This window comes from Psittacula echo, assembly GCF_963264785.1.
Source record: "Psittacula echo genome assembly, chromosome: 6".
NCBI lineage: Eukaryota > Metazoa > Chordata > Aves > Psittaciformes > Psittacidae > Psittacula > Psittacula echo.
The window spans coordinates 15,440,101-15,460,556 of record NC_137743.1 but is presented as its reverse complement, the minus strand read 5'-3'; the positions used below and the strand labels follow the sequence as shown (position 1 = coordinate 15,460,556).

Genomic DNA, 20,456 nt, shown 5'->3' with positions numbered 1-20,456 from the left:
TTGGGCTGCTTGCTGCAGGGTCTGGCCCAGGTACAAGCCCCATTGCACCAGGGTTTGGCTCCCAGAGGATGCTCTGGTTTCAGAGGTCCGGTTTGAGTTGCTTGTTCAGGAATGGCAGAGCAGGATGTGGAGCCAGGGAGTGGTTTTCCTTGTGATGCCCCAGCCATCCTGCCCCGACAGTTTTCTTGCTGGGTTTCAGATCTCCAAGGCTGGGAACACAGCCCCAAGGCAGCTGAGAGAGCTGTAACCGTGCTGTAGGTGGGGCTGGTCCCCTGCTCCATGAGCTCCGTGTTGCCGCTTCCCACACTGAACTGGGGTGACACTGTCTCTGCCCGGGCTGCGGGGGAACAGTGGGACACCCCTGGAGATGCAGCATCCCCATTATCACAGGGTGCAGGGGCTCTGTGAGATGGGGCAGAAAGCTGTGGGGTGCGTGGCATCTCGATGGCAGCGTAAACCAGGACAAGGCGTGGCGAGTGTCCTGTTCTCTGTGGTGTTAGCTGATTCTGCTATCCCTGTGCTGTCCTGCCAGGCAGTGGGCACAGGTACCTCTGCTATTGCTTCACCCCACCTTAAAGGTTAGGGCAGAGCTGAGCATTGCAGCCAAAAGAGGAAGCGGCAGTATCTGGAAGGGCCAGGCTGCTGGTAATTCCCGTCTTTTTCCCATCAAGATGCCTTGCAGATGGAAACGCTTCCAGTACCCTGTGTGGAAGCAGCCCTGTCTAATGGAGAAGCTGAAACTTGGATCCTGGCTCATCTCCTGCTTGCTGGTGCTCATTCATGTGCTGGGTCTTCCCCAGGGTGCCTTGGTGTTCATCCCACTGACTGCTCTGCAGGAGGAGAAGAGGCAGCTCTTGGCCCCACAGTGGGTGCCAGTGGCTGATTTACCATGGCTGCTCCCAGCTGCACATCCCAACACTGGAGGTTGCTTACGGCCAGGCTGTGCTCCAGGCATTTGCAGGCTGTGATAGCTGCTCAGTGTGTCTGCTTGCAGTGGGGACACGTGTCCCCAGCTTCACAGCACTTCCCAGAATACAAGGTGTGGGGTGTGTGTCTTCATGAAGGTGCTGCTGCAGCAGCTGTGGCTTTATGGTCTGCAGTGCAAGCACAGGAGAAGGTGTTGGAGGAGCACGGGGTAACACTGGAGCAGGGGTTGTGCCATGGTTTGAACTCACAGACACATAAAGCATGTGCTAGAAGTGACCATGGTTGGGATGTGGTAGAGAGCCCCGTGCAAGGCAGGCAGGGTGAGGCTCCATCACAGCCATCCCGCTCCATCCCTCCCACATCCCCAGTGCAGCCCCACATCAGGGTGGTGTCAGCAGCTCTGCTCCACAGCCGCAGCAGAGATACAGGGAGGTCCTGGCCTCCAGGGTGCAAATCTAAATGCTCTAGGCTGGGCTGTCCCTGACACTGGCAGGACGGTCACTGCTGGCCACACACCCCTGCCAGGGCTGGTGCGGCCGGGGGACAGGGTCGGCCCAGAGAGGCATGTTGCTGCAGGGAGCACAGGGACCTCGTAGTCCCCCATTCCCAGCCCCACCGGCAGCAGAGCCTTAGGCTGGATGGGCAGGATGTGGCCTCTGTGGTGTCCTTACTGGTGATGGCTCTGCACAGGGGCTGTGGGACAATCCATACAGCCTCCATGCCTCCTGTTCTCCTGACAGGCTCTTTGTGGGGTGGAAACCCCCAAGCTGCAGTGCACAAGGTTTTGGGGCTGGATATGAATGGTTGTTGCTGACAAGCAGAGCAGAGGATGGGAAGAGCATAGGGAACAGGGATCTTGTCTGTGGCAGGTCTGCCCTGCTAGACCTGGTGATCAGTTCATGGGGGAAGACAGCATGGTCTAGTGATGGAGCTGGGCCCCCAGGAAATGAGATTTTGGCTACTGAGGAAAAGGTGGGAGCAGAATCTTTGGGGGGCTCTTAACCCCCATTTGAACCCCCTGGGTGCTTGCTCCTGTGCCTAGGCTGGCTCCCTGCAGACCTGACCCATCCCTGCACACCTTCGAGAAGGTGTTTACACCGTGGTGGGAGCTTGGGCATCTTGTGCATGCCATGACTATGATCCAGGATGGTGTGAAGTCCCCTACAAGTTACAGGCTGTCTTCAGTCTCTGGCTGTGGTTATGCCTGGGACCACATGTTCCACACCTTCCCAAAACAGGGGTGTACAAGGTGGCACAGAGACCAGACATAGCCCTGGGCATGGGAGCTGGAGAGGGGCATGGTCCTTGTGCCAGCCCAGCAGGGGGTAGGAGCTATAGGGCTGACAGGAGCAGGAGGGCTGGGCTTGGGCAAGGGATACAGTGGGGTCCATAGGAATGGCCAGCAAGGTGAGGGCTGCAGTCAAGCTGGGGGAGCAGCAGGTGCCATGGGGAGCATGTCCACCCCGCCACTTCTATGCAGTTCACTCTTGCTGTCCCTGCCACCTCTCCCTGTCCCCCCAGAGCCATGTGGGGTGTCATGGGGGCTGGCTCCCCAGGGCCAGGGTCAGGATGAGCTGCAGCTCTGCAGGGCTGGGATGTCAAAGAGGCCATAACCCTGGTGTTTTGCAAACTCCTGGGGTCAGCAGTTCAGCTGCCACCGACATAGGGGCCCGCAGACACACATGGGCATTTTGGGTGGATGCTGTAAGCAAACAAACGAAGGTAGAGTTACAGCTGATGGACAGCCCCCCCCCAGCCACTGCTGTTGGTTTTAGGCTTAACCCCCCTCCCATCCAGCACACAGGGAGCAGGAGTCCTTTCCTAAGAGAACCTGAACCAAAGCCACATTGCCTGGCCCAGCTGAGGGAGCTGAGGTTGGAGCTGGGCAGCAAAGGGCCAGCATTTTGCATCTCTGCCTCAGATCCTCGTGGCCCTGAAGGAGCCTCTGAGCCTGTCCCACAGAAAGGACAGTGACCCCCAGCACTGAGTGACAGCTCCCAACCTCCTGGGTGGCCAGTGGAGCCCCCTCCCACCCAGCCTGGCTGTGACCACTCTTCCCAGCTCTGCCTGATGGTGTGCGGCTGGAGACCCCAAGGAGGGTGCTGCTGCTTGGGCTGGGGCCACAGTGCTGGGGAAGTTGTGCCAGCAGGGAATGCCTTGGGATCAGGTCTTGGAGATGCTCTTTGGTCTGTGCAGTGAGGTTAGGATTAGGTGGAGCTGGCTAAACACATGAGCATGCACATCCTCAGCCACGTGTCCGTGTGTCTCACCCCTTTCCTGTGCACATGTGGCATGGCCATTCCTGCTCAGGTTGCTCATTCATTGACCCCCGTTAGATGCAGAGCAGGTTTGTACAAAAAAGCTCAACCTTGGGTTTAAACGATGCAGGGCCGGGGATGCCACCTTCTCGCTGGGCTGCTCCTGCATCAACTGCCCTCACTGGGGGCCTTCAGTCTTTGTTTCTGGCTTGCCTAACTCAAGCCCTGCTGTGGGACTCCGTGTGGACCCCTTCCCAAGCTGGGTGGCTGCAAAGCCATTCCAGTTCTCTCTCCATGCAGATGGATGCAGTCTGGGAGTGAGTCTACCCTTCAGTGCACTCCACAAGGCTCCTGGCCTTGCCAGGCTATGCCAGATCTTTACCTATGTACCTGGCTCACCTCTGAGCCTCTTCCATGCAGTGGGTGTGGATATCAGAGATGAAAAAAACACTGGTCTCATCAGAGTCAAATGTAGCCATGAGACGGAGGCTTGACATCAATGGCAAATCCATCCATGCATCCATGGACTGCCCTGGATGAACTTCTGCTCTGTCTGGAACCAGAAGTGAAGCTGCCATATGCTGAGGCACCCAAGGATGCCCCTACCATACTAGTAGCCCTGCTGATGTGAGTGGTGAGCTCTCCTCCAAATCACCCAGCCTGGATGGAAAGCAGAGCCTAGATTTGACTCCTCTGATCCACAGGAGCATCACTGCCTGGGAAGGCAGCACGGGGTCACCAGAGGGTGATGGAGCCAATATTGACACCAGCACTTCCAGGAGCTCAGCCTGAAGTTATGGAACCAAAGGCCCCGTTTCTAGAAAGCTGCTGGGCAGGAGGAACAGGAGGTGATGAAACGGTCTGCAAAGGGCAGGGGAGGGAGCCCAGTTCCCTGAAACAAAGCTGTGGGAGCAGACTGCTGCAGAGGGACCTAACAGGGCCACATCACCCAGGTTTGTCCTGTGCAGGGGTGGACACAGCTCCAAGGGGCTGTGACCAGAACACAGGGGTAGTCTCCTGGCCTGGAGTTCCCACCGCCCACAAAACTGCTGCTAGTAATTGAATAGAGAGGAGAATTAATTGTGAGCGGGCTCTGTCTGCCCTCCCCGCTCCTCGTTTGCCCCGGGGCTGCCTTGGCGCTGTGGGTAGCGAAGACAAGGTCATTCCCATGTAACACATCCCGGTGGGGTTTGGCCAAGTTCCTTCCCCTCGGGAGGGGTGCAGGTTAATGGTGAGCGGTGGGATTGCCCCAGGCTGCTCTGTGCTGCTCAGCCATGGAGGAGCTGCTGTTGCCTCTGAAACGCCCCATTAATGCTGTGGTCCCTTTGTGAAGGATCAGCAGGCAGGGCTGGGGGTGCTGGGCCGTGGGGCTGGGAAGGGTGAGGATGGAATGGGTTAGCATCCCTTTGGCTCTGTTGGGAAGCCTTCACATGTTTATTTTGTTGGGGGCAAAACCTGCCTTGTGGCCAAGCATCCTCCAGGCATGGCTGTAAAGTGCTACAGGATCCTGGTATTCGTGGCTCTCTATCATATGGTGCTGGAGGGGAGGGAGATGCTTGGGTGCAGGACAGTGCTACCTGCACTCTGCTGTCCTCTTCTTTGTGTTAACCCCAGCCCCATGCCAGCCACCCCACTGCCTGCACTGCCTGTTCCCTTTCAAAGACAGCTTCGCTGCAGTCTCCCGAAGCCCTGTGTGCCTGCAGAGACAGATCTCCTCGCCCTCCAGCAGGCTCAGTGTTGCAGTGTGTGCCGTTGCAGGTGCTGCTCTCCTCCATCAATCGGGATTAGCACTGTGATCCTGTCTATGTCCCTGGCCTGGCAGGAGCAGGGAGCTGTGCCTGCCGGTCCTTCTCTGCGGGTGGCAGCAATGTCCTGGCTGCTCCTCCGACTGATCATTTCATCTACTAAAAAGATGTTCAAGCCAAATCTCCTGTGGGTGTTTTTCTGGCTCCTTGTCACCACAAATCCTTCCAGCCTCCTCTTGTGATGTGAAGCCCCAGTTTGCCTTTGTCTCCACTCACTCACTTTGGACAAGTTGCCCCCAAAGCTAGGGTTTGTGTTGCTTTCCTTGGCTTTGCCTTTCTGAAATTGATGCCAGTAGTGAGGTTTTAGGCTGATGTTCAGGGAGGAGCTGGTAACAGCTACACCTTGCTGGCTTTGCCCTCTCATGGAGAGCAGGGGCTTGCATTGCCCTGCAGGAGGAAACGACTGTTTGTGGACCACTTCTGACCTGGGCTGGGCCAGACAGTGATGATGCCCTAGAAAAAGAAGGCTGGAAGCTGGATCTGGGACCTGTGTCCTGCAGATGTGCAAACAGACATCCTGGGAGAAAGCAAGGATGGTGCTGAGGTGGTCCTGAGTGTGGGATGTAGTGCTGAGGGTCAGAAGGAGAATGGAGAGAAGCTCCCATAGCAGCCCTTGCTCTCTCTTCAGTCTCTGCTGTCCAGTGGCACACGCAGCCCACTCCAAGGTCTCACAATCCCTCTTCTGCTGTCTCCTCTGTTCCCTCAAATCCTCTCCCAGTCTGCTCACTGCCACACTGCAGTTTAGGCTGCTCCAGAAGCTGCCCCTATGGTTCCCAGCCCCCAGGAGGCTTTATGTGGGTGCAAGGGGGAAGTGGAGGTGGGGAAGGTTTGAGAGGAAGCCCAGACCCCCACCACGCTGGGACAGACATCTCCATGTCCTGGTTCCTCTCTTAGCTCCTGCTTCTTGGTGTTGCAGCCCTGTGGCACCTGCAGCTTTATGGAAAAAGGAGTGAGAGGGCTGCAGCTCACATCTCTGGTGTTCGATGATTCATCTGCAGCATTTAACATCCCTGAAGGATGTAAAATACATGAGCTATTCTCTGAGGGTAACACACTCTTGTGCCAGCCCAGCCTATCTGCCAAAGAAGGTAATGGAGCAGTGGAGCGCCAGGATGGGACCTGACAGGACCTTGCTGATAGCCTCCTTCAGGGATCACAGCCTGATGGCTGCCTGGAGCTCTGGGGACACAGCAGGTCCCCAGGTCTTTCTGTGAGGAGGGGATTTCTCCCACCAGCTCCATAGCAGCTGGTCTCAGGAGTGCAGGGCTGGGGTTTCTCTGCTCTGCAGGAGAGACAGACAAGCCATCTAGCCTCAGCGCCTGGGGATGGAGGGGACCCTCACCCCATGGGCTTAGCTCCAATAGCCTGCAAAGGAGCTGAGAGTCAAGCTGACGTCCCTTGTGGTGCCTTGCACAGGAGAGAGGCTTTCCCAAAAGGGTTTGTTTTTACTTAAAAAACAAAGGGGTGGGGAGGGGGAGGTTGTAATTTTGGATGCAAACATGGGTGACCTCGTGGTGGGTTGGGAAGCACCGAGGGAAGAAGGCAAATGCCTCTGTACACCTGACCTCCCTGCAAGGGCGCCAAGTCAGGAGCAGAGGTGGGACGAGCCCAGCAGCAGTGATGCTGCCATCATCAACCTGCTTGCGTCTCTCCCTTGCCCAAAGGTGGGGTAGGATGGGAGCTGTGGAGCTTTTGGCTGTGGACCGAGGAAGGCTGGCAGGAGCATCGTCTGTCATCCGCTGTCAGGAGAAGTGTGGCCGCCCGTGGGTGATCCCGCAGCGGCTTGATTACAGCCATGACTGGCACTTGAGCCTGTTTGCTGAGGGCAGGGGGCACGCGGGGCTGTCAGCTTGCCGCTGCCTCTGACCCCATACGGGGCACCATAAATCTCCCTGTTTAAGGCAGCCTGGGCTGTTCTGGACATGGTGCTGTTGAACACGGTGTGCAGCCCAACACTGTGCCCACCAGGGGTAAAGCAGGGGTTGCTGCTGGTGAGCAAAAGCAGCATCTGGAAAATAGACAGTACCTAAATACCTTTGTTTTTCCTATATAAAAAAACAAGGATTGCCTGAATTTAGAGCATTGGGAATATCTAAGTGCTGCCTGCTCTGGTTTTGCCTGGTTTTCCTTAGGCAACCTAGAGAGGTGGATATCGGGACCCACCTCACTTACTCTGTGGCACATCAGCTGTTCCCACAGCCTGATAGAGAGGCTTTTTCTCCTGAGCATGTGCTGGACTGATGAGCTGACAGTGTGCTTCCCATGGAAACCCGCTCCTGCTTCAGCTGAGCACCTTCAGTACCTATTCTCCCTGTTTCTGTGGTGCTCCCAAAGGCTTGGCCCAAGACTTCTTTCGACATGCAGGAAAATCCCTCAGAAACATCCTTCCAGCCATTTGCACTGACAGAAAGGGAAGGGAAATGCACAAGGGACAGATTTCGTGGGAGATTTTGGCCAGAACAATGCAGTTGCCTGCCCAGTGCAGTGCTAGCTCTGAGGATACTGATGCAGGGGCTAGTTTTCTCCTTAAGCCCTGTGGGGCCAGCCCAGGGATGGGGCAGTGCCTGGGCTCCACTACCTGCCTGCAGCACCCCCTGATAGTGACAATGCTGTGCAAGATCAGGTGAAACTCTCAGCACCCCCTGATAGTGACAATGCTGTGCAAGATCAGGTGAAACTCTCAGCACCCCAGAGAGATCCATCCCGTAAGGTGACAGTAGGCAGTGCTTTGGGGTGAAATGAAGAGTGTGCAGTGAGGAGAGGCACAGGGCACATGTGTCTGGGGCTGCCGAGTGCCAGAGCAAGGAGGAAAATGTCAGCTGTATGTCAGTGTTTGTGTGAGAGACAGAAACACCCTGTGACTGCAGCTGGCATGTGCCTATGTGTGCTAGGTGAGGGGGGTATATTTTGGGGGTAAGAGGAAGCAAAAAGGAGCATGTGTGTCTGCGCTGGAGGGTGCAAACTGCTGCATGTGTATTGGGGGTCTGTGTGTGTGAGGGATGTGAACGTGATGAAGGGGGCTGCATGGGAAAGGCTGTATGTGCGTGCAGGGAAGGTCTGCACGGGTGCACGTGTGAGGGCTGCGTGCATGCATGTGTGTGCAGGAGGGCTGCACAGGCGTGTGCAGGGCTGTGTGCGTGTGCGGCGGTGCAGCCCGCCGCTCTGTCACTCAGGCCGCTGACAGGAGCTGCCTCTCCAGCGGCGGCAGATAGCGCTGATTGCTGATTCGAGGAAACAAAATAGCAATTGTAATTATGGGCTCTGATAAGATAAAGGAGGGCGCGGGGAGCGCGGGGACCGGCAGCGGGGCACGGCCGGCAAATTAGCAGCTGTCACTCAGCGCCGAGCAGGCGGCGCCGGCCCCGGCCAGGTACCGGCCCCGGGGGCCGCCCGCCGCAACCCCGCTGCAGCCCCCGCCCCGGTGCGCAACAGGTGGCGGGGCCGGGAGCGCCGGGGCTCGCCGGAACAATGCAGCCCTCGGCGGCCCTGCCCGGGCTGCGGGGCTGAGCCCCGTCCCGCCGCTGCTGCCGCCCGGCCCCATGGCCCCTCACCGCCGGCCCTAAGGGCTCCCGCCCGCCCCACCAGGTAAGCGCCCGGCGGGGATGCGCGGGGGGGGTCCCGCTGCCCGTTCCCCGCCCCGGCTGCGGTATTTGCTCAGCCTCGCTCCCCCTCGAAACTCCTCCATCCCCCCGGTAATCCTTTTAACGTCTGGCACGTCCCGGGAGGGCTCACCCGCTCGGTCCCAATCCACAACGCGCCCGCGGAGCAGCGAACCCACAGGGGGAACCGTGGTTCCGCCGCCCCTTTCTTCCCCTTCCTCCCAGCCCTTAAACCTCGCTTTACGGATGGAGAAACTGAGGCACGGGGCTGGGAGGGCGTCCCGCCGGCGGCTGGCCGCGGAGCCCGGCCCTTAGTGCCAGCCCCGAGCCCAGCGACACCTGGCCCGCAGCCCCTCCGCTCGGCAGGTACCGCCGGGCGGGGAGCGGGGCCGGCGGTCCGGACGGGCTTCCCTCTGCGGCAGAGGCGGCCGTCCCCCGGCCGCGCCCGCCCCGCCGTCGGGGCTGCGGGCCGGCCTCGCCGGCTCCCGGGGCGGCAGCGGGGCCGCGGGGCGGGGGGCACCCCACGGCGGGGGGCTGCCGGCCGTGCGCCCCGGGGGCTGGGCGGGCGGGCGGGCTGGCGGGAGCCTTACCCCTCTGTAGCAGCTTGTGCCCTCCTTTCCTCGGGGCGAGGACGCGCCGGAGGGCGAGCGGAGCCGAGGCAGAGCCGCGCCGCGCTCCCCCGGGCGCTCCCCGCCGCCGCCGGGCCCTGGACTCCCGGCCTCGCACCGGCGCCGCGATGGACCCGTGCTCCTCGCTCTTCAGCTACGTGTGAGTACCGGCAGCCCCGGCCCTCCTGCCCCGGGCCCGCAGCCAACCCCCGGCTCCGGTTCACACCTCTCTATTGCTTTCTCTTTTCCCCCTCCCAGGTTAATGCACTTGTTCGTCCTTTGCCTGCAAGCCCAGGTAAGTGCCCGCCGGGCAGCCCGGCTTTGTTCGCCCCCGGGGATGGAGGGTGCCCCGCCGCTGCCGCCGAGCGCCCCGGGCTCGGCAGGGAGGGACGGAGGGAGGGAAGGAGGAGGAACGGTTGAAAACCCAGGAGACAAAAGTGGCCCGGCTGTAAAAAGCCGAGGCCGAGAGGGGAACCCCCGAGACACAAAATAAGGTGCGGAGGACTCGGGCTGAGAGGCAGAAAGCACCCGGGGGTTCAAGGAATTGCGCAGGGTTATTTTTAAGCAGATTTAGGTCTCGCCCGCTCCAGCTCTAAATGGCACCGTAGATGCCCCCGTTGCGGCATTTTTCTCCTGCACTGTTTCATCCCAAAAGTAAAGAGTAGTTAAAAAGGGGAAAAGAAACCCCACCAAAACCTCAGTAAAAAGCGCAGGTTCTGGTCCAGCTTAAAATTGTCAGACCTCAGCATCGCTGGTTTGTGTCGCCAGAGATGTAAGTGTCGTGAATAGATTAAACAGCCCGGGCAGAGCTTGTACGACACCCGCATACTAGTCGCTGGGACCCGTCGCTGGGAGCAGTGCGCCTTCAAACCGGGGTGAAGTCCCCCTTCCCCCGAGATCACAGGTGCAGAAGCTTTGTTTAAAATGCCCTTTAAGCTGCTTCTTTTTATTTTCCTGGAAGCTTTGGGGAAAAAATTATCAAGTTTCCAGGCGAAAAGCGAAGGGAATGAAGCTCTGGGAGTGTGCAGTTGTATAAAAACATAGCTGTAATATTTTGGAGTATGAGATGGAGACCAAATAGCAGCATGGCTAATGACCTCTCCTCCACATGGTACCCTCATCAGAGCCGGGGAGAGAATCCTGCTGCATTATCCAAAACCCGTCTATAGGAAACACACATGCACAGGCAGAAGCGGAGGCAGAGAGATGACATTGTCAAGGGGAGATATCTCTATAAAGCCAGCTTTGGGAGAGCAGCAGCTTTTGCTTTTATTGGGTTTTTCTGCTGTTGTTGTTTAAGACAGGAGGAAACCTTCCCATTTGACGTGGGGGTGGCGGGGGGTAGTCCCAGCCTTCTGATGTTGAAAGGAGCTATCTCCCAACATTTGCTCAGAATACGTCTTTATAAATGTCAGGGAGCAGCGAAACTTTCCAGACTTAAAAGAGGGATTTGGGACAAGGAGGGGAAAAAGACTTCTGTGCAAGCTCGTGAGCTGGAGCTGAGGGGGGAGCAGGTTTGGCTGCTCATGAAAAGCATTTAAAGCCCAGGAGCAGCAGTGTCAGGTCTGGAGGGGTTGGGCTCAGGGCTAATGGGTTTGGTGTGCCAGGGCTGGGGACAATCCCGCTACTGGCACCACGCAGCTGGCTGTGGATGGGGCATGTGTTTGCGTGGGTAGCACGTTGGTATCCTTGGGTTATTATGCCACTGAATACCTGGGCAGGGGCATGGTTTTCTTATAATTGTTATACCTTTGTAGCTCTACCTTCTCAGTATATAAGGAGCTCAATAAGTGGGGTGTTTGGGAGCAAATAAAGAGCCTGGGACCCAGAGGAAAGACAGCTTTTGAAACTGATGTAGCAGAGGCTGGGGTATATATATGGGGCAACTGAGCAGCAGTACACTCCTGCAGAGGCAAGATGTGTGGAATGAATATGTCGGCCCCTTGAGGATGGCAGCTCAGTGCCACCCTGCATGCCTCCTCTGGATCCCTTCCAGCTCCAAGCTTTAATGCCCATCTTGGGTACCCACTGCCAGCTGGCACTCACTGAGCCCTGGGGTCACCAAGCCCTGCCATGCTCCCAAGTCACTTGCATCCTACTACTTAAGGCATGTCTGTAGCGAGCACAGCTCTGTAAAGGGCTCTGGTTGCTGTGTCCAGAGCTTAATGCTCCTTCTCTCTGGGAGGCTTTGCTGGTGCAGGTAGCATTGTGGTCCGGGCTCCATGCCTCCCTGCAAAGCCCGGCTGGAGGCCGGTGATCTCGACTCAGTCCATTTGCCCTTCTGAGGAGTAGAGATTATAATGGTGTGTTGTATATTTTTTAATTTCCTAAAGGTAACTGTTCAGTCCCCACCTAATTTTACACAGCATGTGAGGGAGCAGAGCCTGGTGACGGACCAGCTCAGCCGGCGGCTCGTCCGTACCTACCAGCTGTACAGCCGGACCAGCGGGAAACATGTGCAGATCTTGGACAACAAGAAAATCAATGCGATGGCAGAGGATGGGGATGTGCACGGTAAGGACATGTGATGGGGTGGGCAGGGGGGGAGCTGGGGAGGTGTTCAAAGCCCAGTGTGGCGATTGATGATTTCCGTCCTGTTTGTTAGCCAGAAATCATTAAAATCGTTCGGCTTGTGGGGGCTTGTAAAGGGAGAACATAGGGGTCAGCAATCAGCGGCTCTGTGATTCAAGGTGAGGGCAGGTTCTCTGTGCTGAAGGAGGGGACTGGTGTCTGCAGGATGGGCCCTTCTCCTTTCTTTTTCATTCTTGGTTTGCACCTGACTTGGAGGGCTCGGGGCTGTGGTATGATGAGCAGCATCGGTCATTTCAGCCCAGCTCTCTTTGCAAGGCTCGGAATCTGTGGGACTTCCTTTTGGAAAAGAAATAGAAAGGAAAGTTGAAAAAGAAAGGGCAGGGTGGAAAGGTGTGCGGTTGCTTTGGAAGCCTTCCCAAAACTAGAATTGTCCAAAGTGGCATCATTTTCCCAATGTGTCCCCTCCATCTTTCCCTTCTCAAAACAAATTCCAAGCAGAGGGTCATCGAGGCAGTTGGCTGTGGGTGATGATGCTGTGGAGACAAAGCAGAGGGACTCTGCAAGCACAAAAGCCTGGTTTATGCCATGGCCCTGGCACTCGCTCCCCAAAATCTCAATGAGTCCTGGGGCAAGGGGACCAATTCCTCTGCTGGGAACACTTGAAGCCCAAATACTTTGGTGGCATGTGCTAATGACACGTTGGGATGGTCAAATGCTGCGCTGGGGTCAGCGAGGCCAGAGAGCTGCTGGGAGGCCTGATCCTGCACCTGGATCAGTGCACTCTGTAGCACTCGTGTGTTCTATGTAGGAATCATGACTGTTTTTCTTTGGTATTAGCTGCAATTTCCCTTTCTTGCTTGGGGAGATCAGTAGAAACACTTTTCTTCCTTCCTCTTCTGTTTTTTGTGGGTGTTTTCTTTTGCTTTGCTGAAAATTTCACACTGGACACGAGCAGTGCAAGCGCAGCATCTGTATGGTATTGCACACGTTCAGCATTTGTCTTTCAACTGAATTGTTCCCACCCTGGAGCAGCTCCGGCTTGAAAGGGCATTAGCTAATTTCCCAAGCAAAAAAAAAAAAAAAAAATCCCATCTTGTTTTAGATCTATAATGCTTGGATTTTAAAAAGCAGTTAGTGCATATTTAAGTAACGACCAGGTTTAAATAAGGCCAGGAGGAGGGGACTCGTGGTGGCTCGAAAAACTCTATTAAAACGTAATAAAGAAAGGTTAAGCATTTGAAGAGCTAAGGAGGAAAACGAAGACTGATCTAAACCAGAAAGAGAACAAGCAGTTTTTCAGATGTAAAGTTTTAAAAGAGTTGCAAGTCTGTAAATGTTAAAATAGAGGTTCAGGATTGTTCTATATGAATCTCTAGGGAGGCCCCCATGTCTGGAAGAACTATTAAAACGCTTCTTACTTTCACCTTTTTTAACATTTCCTGAATACTTTCTCCTCTTCACAGTCCAGTTGGGGGATCAAGTGTGTCTCGCTGCATTTTTTCTGTATTTACGTAGCCACTTTCCCTTCAAAGTTTGAGCATGAAACATAATTTTACTGGGATAAATCTGTCACTTAAGGGAAAGAATAGAATTGAAAATGTTCAGCTTCCTGCTCCCCCCCCCCCCAAAAAAAAAAAAAAAAGGAATAAAATAATAAGAAACCTGCCCCAAAATGTTATTTAGAAATACACTTCTGCAGCAGAACCCCCTCCCCGAGCCCTTCCTTCTGCTTTTTTTATCTCATTTTTGGGGGTGGGCGTTTAAAAGGGCTTGATTTATTTTTGCAGATGACCCCTTTCCCCACACTGACATTTTTACAGCCGACTTAACATGGAGTCCGGTGTTCTCAGTTGTCTGTCTTAATTGTCAATATTTGATTGACTTTTTTAATTCTAAGGGAAGGTGGGCAGCCGGTGCAGCACAGTTCATCTCTCCTGGGCCGTGCTTGCCACAGAGCAAACCACCCACCACTGGCCACAGCCTGGACTGAGTCCTTGTGGGCGGCTGGGATGCTGGCACAAGTCTCTGCTGACTTACTGGTTTCATCTGCACCCCGGCTTTTCTGCTGACTGGGGCTGGGATTTGCAGGGTTCATGGGTTGCCTGCATGAGTCTAGGGGTGCAGGTCCCTGAGGACAGGTTGTCCTTGTCCTCCATGGCTGGTGGTGACAGAACATGCTGGCTGAGCTTGTGCAGGGCAGCAAACCCGGCTGGGGGCTGTAAATCACAGCTGCTCTTTGAAGAGGGGGAAAAGGAGGAAAAAAAGAAAAAGGCCAAGAGGGATGGGATGTGCATCTTTAAAGGAGGGTTTTGTGCTCGCTGGGGCCTCCCTGCTCCCTCCCACCCTCCTCTGTCCCTCCCTCCTCACTCTTTCTATCTCGGAGAGAAAAATCAATTCTCCTCAAACCTTTTACTGCCTCCGTGATCAATTCCCGCCCCCCCCTTTCCCCAATATAGATAAATAGGGGGTCACTGTCTTAGTGTCTCGTTTGCAGAGTGCCGCAGCTCCAGTGGTTGGTTCTGGGGACCCTGGGTGTGTGCCAGGGTCTGGGTGTTGGTGCTGGTGTGGCACAGACTAGAGTTATCTCTTCCTAAAAGTCTCAGTTCTGGGTTCAGTCTGTGCCTGCCTGGTGGCTTTGGGCACAGGGCAGTTTGGGGATGAGAGATGCTGGAGTGTGACATTGGCAAGGAAGGAGTGTGGGAAGAGGGTGTCTGCATGTGCGTTGAGCCTGGCTTGCCCAGCAGCACTGAATCAGTTGGCCCCAGCAAATTTTAGAATGCCCTTTCCATTGCTCAACTCAGCTGCTGCCAGCAGTGCCCTCAGCCTTTGTGCTGTTGTCCTCAGCAGTGCCTGTGACATGAAGGCTGCAGTATTAGGGCATCATAGAGACAGAAAGAATTCAGTTTGTTTCTCTCTGAGTGTGATTGAGGCTCATTTTAGCTTGTGTATGTGCCCGCAGCCGTCTTCTGCCCTTCAAAGCATCCTCCTGCAAAGCTACCTGCTCCAGAGCCACATTGCTGCCCTCACTGGGGCTCTCCAGTAACTGAGCATTCTGGGGAATATTCTGAGCATATGTGCAAGTCATGGCAGACCACAGTCCTGAGGAACCAAGCAGCCCTTGTGCAGAGATTGAGAAGGAGAAAAAAAGGCATCAGTGCGCTTATTCCCATAATAAGGCTATAGACATGGAAACTGCAGGCTGTGCTCTTGATTTCCTTGCCAAATTTCGCTTGTGGCACTTTAACAGCTTATGGCTAATGCTGGGCAAGAGGTGATGGTGGCGAGATAGAACAGTCCTGGCTGGCTTTTCAGTGCCATCACTGAATCTTTGATGCTTGGCACAGCCGTTTTGAGGTGTGAACTGGTAGCCTCCATCCCCACTGGACCCTCCATCCTCACTGGGGCTTACCCTGGGCCTGCCCAGCTGGCTCTGGGGACAGCAGCTGCAGGGCTGGGGAGAAGGATGTCCTGTCCCCATCCTCCCCCTTCCCTGGGGATGGATGGGCTTCAGGGCTCCAGTTCCCAGGGTGAAAGCAGGGAGGGAAGGTGACAGGTCTATTTATAGGCAGCACATTGACCCGGTGATTTGCATAGCTCCTTCGGAAGTCGATCGATGCCTCCATTAAAAAACGAGACCAAATCAATACGCCCTCTCGACTCATGGAAAGGTGAAAGGCATTAAAAGGATGGCCGTACCCTTCACGCCTCCCCTGCCAGCTGCAAAGTCACTGCTCCTCCTGCAGCCCTGCCCCAGCAGGGAGACATGGAGCGGTGTCCCCTGGGCTGGGGACAGCTGGCAGCATGCTGTGATTTTCTAGAGGATACCTGACTCCTTGCTGCCTTGGTTTGCAGAGCAGCTGCCTTGCTCTCCACTGGCTGGTGTGTGCCCTGCTCACAGCCTTGCCTCCCTTCTGTGACATCTTTGTGGCACCCGAACCACTGAGTCATATCGAGTGGGGCAAAGCAGAGCTATTCCCTCTCCAGCAAGTCTCAGGGTGGCAAAGGAATGTGACCAAGGTCATGCAGAGACATGATGGCAGGGTAGAGGGGCTGAGGCTGGCTCTTTGTCTCGTGCTCTGATTTTAGGGCTTTCTCTGACACAGTCACCAGAGAGCATGTACCTGTAGTGCCCCGTGCCAGGGCACACTGCTGGGGTCTCCATCCCTGTGTCTGCCCCAACCCAGAGCCCCTCTGACCTCTCCCTCTCTTTCTTCCCACTGCTCTCCCCAGCCAAGCTCATCGTGGAGACGGACACTTTTGGGAGCCGTGTGCGCATCAAGGGGGCAGCCACAGGTTTCTACATTTGCATGAACAAGAAGGGGAAGCTGATCGGCAAGGTAGGGTCCTGGGTCAAGGGCAATCTGGGGAAGTGCTATGGGCACTGAAAAAGTGTTGCTGGGACAGGAGCTCTTACTGGATAAGGAGCCCATCCATGGGAATGGGGAGGCAAGATGGGGATGCTGCAGGCTCAGCCAGAGCATGAGCTGTCCTGCAGCCTGGGCAGCAGGAGGGAAGGGCAGGAGGGAGGGAGATGGGTGTGTGCTGTGTGGGGAGCGATCCTTGTATCTACCCTAACAAATAGGCAGATTGCTGGGCTATTCTCCCTGATTACATGGTACAAGTGCCAGGAATGTTAAGATGCTCCATGGGGCTGGCCCCAAGGCCAGCGGTTAGTCACGCTCCCTCGGAGCCTCCATGCACCCTCCTCAGGAGCAGAAGGGGCTGGATGTGCAGCATCCTGCTGGGACAGCGATTGTCTGGGAGGTTTTCCGGTGGCAGCTCCCTTCCTGAGGCTGGTTGACTCAGGCCCCCTCCCTGGTCCTGCTGATGCCTGTAATGGGGGGGAGCTCAGCCCCCAACTGCCTTTGTGCACCCTGCCACCCTCATCTATGGGCATCGTCCCCATGGACCACACGTCACTTCTCCAGCCCCTTGATGCCACTCTCCTATACCGAAGACTGCAGAGGGGTTAGGATGGGTGGGTGAATAGCCACTGAGATGTAGACTTTGTGGTCATGCTGGCAAGGGACTCAAGCCCCTGGCACGGATGGGGACAGGAGTGGGCAAAAATCCCACTGTATAGGTGCAGTGGAAGTGAAGGCTGGGAGAAGCTGCATTTGGGCTTGCAGCCCAGTGCTGGCATCATGATGGGGATGCAAGCTGCAATGAGCAGCATTTGCTGATGCCACAACGCCTGCTTCCTGCAGTTTTCTAAGGAAAAGCAGACTTTGGGCAATAGTGCCTTTTAGAAGTGGTGGGAAAAGTGAGCCCTTGGCTGTCTACCAGAACTGCAAACCTTGCTACCACACCAGTCAGTCCAGCTTGAGGGAGAGAGGAACCCCTCTGACCAAGCACCCATTGCTCAAATATCCCCCTCTGTCCCCTCCTCAGAGCAATGGCAAAGGCAAGGACTGTGTCTTCACGGAGATTGTCCTGGAGAACAACTACACGGCACTGCAGAACGCCAAGTACGAGGGCTGGTACATGGCCTTCACCCGCAAGGGCCGCCCGCGCAAGGGCTCCAAGACCCGGCAGCACCAGCGGGAGGTGCATTTCATGAAGAGGCTTCCCAAGGGCCACCAGACCACCGAGCCCCACAGACGCTTTGAGTTCCTCAACTACCCCTTCAACCGGAGAAGTAAAAGGACTAGAAACTCCAGCTCCAGGGCAGGCCCTTGATGTGCCTGCCCCTGCACCTCTCCCAGAGGACTCTCCTCTGAGCTCAGTGGACTTATATGTAGAGACTTTCCCATATGGGTATTAAAGAACCAAAACAAAAAAAAAGGGGAGAGGGGGGAGGATAACAGATTACCTGCTCTAGTTGTTGATAATTTGGGGGGGGGGGTGTTTGGGTTTTACAAAAAAAAAAAAAAAAAAAAAAAAAAGGCAAAAAAAAGAGAGTCTCTATTTTTGTACTCCAGCTTTAAAAGGAACGAAACATTCAAAGACTGGTGAAGGGGGAAGAGCCCTTCACTTAGATATGTTCTAGTCTGGGATCATGCTTTATTTTGTAATTTTTTTTTTGGTTTTGTAGCTCTAGAGGGGAAAAATAACACCATTTAAACTGAACAAGAAAACTTGGAAATGCAAATCTGGGAGCAATGTGCTACTTAAATGAACTGGACTAATGCTTACTGGATAAGCTGGAGTGGTTGGAAAACAACTGAGGGGAGGGGATTTATATCAGAAGAGGTTGGAGGCTTCCCAGGTGGGTTTTGCAGCCTGGGTGATATGTGGGCACTGCCAGTGGGGGGCCTGCAATGCCCCAGGGTGAGGACCACTAAATGCTTTCCTTCCTTAGATGCGCCTCCTTCTTCAGCTGAGCAAAGGGTTGCTGGAAGCCAACAGCATCCTTCCAAAAACGCTGCTGGCTTCACAACTCCTGACTTACTTTTTCTCAGGAGGGCACGGAGTGATGGGTGCCCCAGAGAAAGTCCTGAACCGACTTGGTACCTCTGACCCACGAGAGCATCTTTGGCATTTGATTTGTTTTAAACTACTAAGGTGAGGCAGTAGCTGACGGCTGCCATAGAGTGGGCTGGTTACTAACTGGTATTTTCTTTTTTCCATGTGGAAAATGTGAACAACTCACCAAAAATTGATATTTTTTTCCTGTCTATATTTTTTTTCTTCAGATGGAAGTTTTCATCCATAAAATTAAAAGTTTACAAATTACAATGGAGCCACTTCAGGCTGGTTTTGTTGTAACATTGTTTGTGGTTGGCACTTCCATTGTCAACCATCTCTTCCAGGTTTGCTCTTCAATGAGGAATACCACTGTTCTTGTCCTCCTAGGAAAGGAGAGGTTTTCTTTCAAAACTCCTGTTTTGACAGATGCCAAACTTTCTATTTAGGGGAAAAAAGACCCAAAGGAATCGTTAAATCTCTTGAGTGAATATCCCCAACCAGCCCTGCTCTGCACATGCTGCCCTGGGACTGTGGCTCTCTCCAAAGGGTTAAAGCAATTATTCTTCAGGGGAGGGCAAACAAAGACACTGGATAGGAGCCAGAACCAGGGGTGACTTTTCATCCAACCTTTTTGGATTATTTGTTGTTTTTTTTTTTCCTGTTTCCTTGAGGATTTTTGTTTTGTTTGTGTACAAATTGAATATGAAATGATTGAAATATTTATTTAATATGTGCATTAAAAATTTGTATTAGTCTAACCGAGCCTGATGCTTTCCAGGGAGGGGCTGGGGCTCAAAAGGCAGGTTGCAGAGGGGAGAAGGACACTGAGGTGTAGGATGCGGTTGAAGCTGCCACTTGGCATGAGCCCCTTGCCAATGGAAGAGATGGGAAGTGAAAGGATTCCTGGAGATCTTGGATCCAGATGAGTCTTGTAGAAATTACTGTTTTCCTTACAGCAAATTCCAGGCTTGATGGGCAGATGCCACCTCCTCACTCTCTGGAGAAAAGACCATTGAATGGGTTCAGAGCTTTGGCTGCCATTTGTAAGCATGGGATGAGGCTTTCCAAGAGAGAAAGCTGCTATTTGCTTCTCTCTGGTCTGTATGAGCTTGGTGTCTGGGGTTGTTGGGTTGCACCTGCGACCTGCGATCTGCAGGTTGTTGGGTCCCATCCTTCAGTGGATGCACAGCCCTGCTGGGGTGCTGGGTCTTGCTCTCAGGAGCTGATGGGGGATTCATGAATGAAGTGGTCTTAGATATGGAAAGATGCAACAATAAAATTGTTATATATGCCTAGAAAAGAAAACAAATTGCAGGCATGGAGCAGCCTTGTGAGGTGAGAGTCTTGCTGGTGCTGCCCATCCTAATGGGATGCCTGAGACATTGTTTAGTGCTCAGGGTGCCCTTTGTCTACAGGGTGCAAGGATGAGCCATCCCCTAGCTGATGCAGCAGGCTCAGTTGAGCTGTCAATAAATATCATTCATTTCAAGGAGGGAAGCCCAGGGGCTGAGTGTTCAGCCATGCTTCACGTCTGAGCATTGCTGTTGCACCACACAGCTCATGGATGCTGCCTGAGCTGCAGGACAGCATGGGCATCGCTTGCCCATCTGTTCCAAGAAGGACCCAAGGACTGCAGAAGCCTGGAGCCAACACCTGGACCAAGCCCATGTTGTGGTTTCCAGACTACAGGAACTAAAAGTGAATGGCTCCTAGCCCTTCCCCAGGCATAGACGGTGTTTGATGGTCCTTAATGGGTACTTCTCTTTCAGTAATTTGTTTAATTGCTTTTCCTAATGGCTATGTGAACCTGGATGAGTTGGTGCTGGTTGCAGCTCCAGGTAAGGGTAGCAGAGTGGCTCCATGCAGGTCAGCAGATGTCTCCTCACTTTTTATCTGTCCTCCGGGGACAGCGATGGTAGGGAATGGCATAGCATGAGTGCCCATCCTCCAGTAAGGCTGTTCTCCCATCCCTGCCATCCCCAGGTGCAGCCGAGGATTAGAACACAAGGTACTCAGCACCCTTTGGGTTTGAGATGGAGATGGACACCTCTGTGTCTTGCACAACTCTGTACCATCCCCAGCTCCTGCCCCTGGCTCTGCCACAGCCTGCTTTTGCAAAAGACACCCAGTACTGGCTCCTGGGAAGCTGCTTTCCCAGCTTGCTTGGTCCATGGTTAATTAGCCCCTTTTCATTAAAGGGCTTTTGGGTGGCCAAGCTGCCATGGAGCACTGTAAGTTGGGGCTTTGTTCATGGCTTGAATTTGTTCAGCTTCCAGCCAGCAAAAGTTGTTTTGCCTTTGTTTGGGAGATTAAGGAGCC

The 20,456-nt window shown here is 54.6% G+C and overlaps 1 protein-coding gene across 1 annotated transcript; it reads left to right on the top strand.

Moving 5' to 3' along the window:
• Window positions 1-9,325: 9,325 nt before the first annotated feature.
• Window positions 9,326-18,051, top strand: FGF8 (fibroblast growth factor 8; the record flags this gene model as incomplete). Its single annotated transcript, XM_080621773.1, has 5 exons — window positions 9,326-9,357; window positions 9,456-9,492; window positions 11,531-11,711; window positions 15,960-16,066; window positions 17,121-18,051. The coding sequence occupies 5 exons, from the start codon at window positions 9,326-9,328 to the stop codon at window positions 17,406-17,408; spliced, it is 645 nt and encodes a 214-aa protein (XP_080477899.1). The 3' UTR covers window positions 17,409-18,051.
• Between the last annotated feature and the right edge of the window lie 2,405 nt (window positions 18,052-20,456).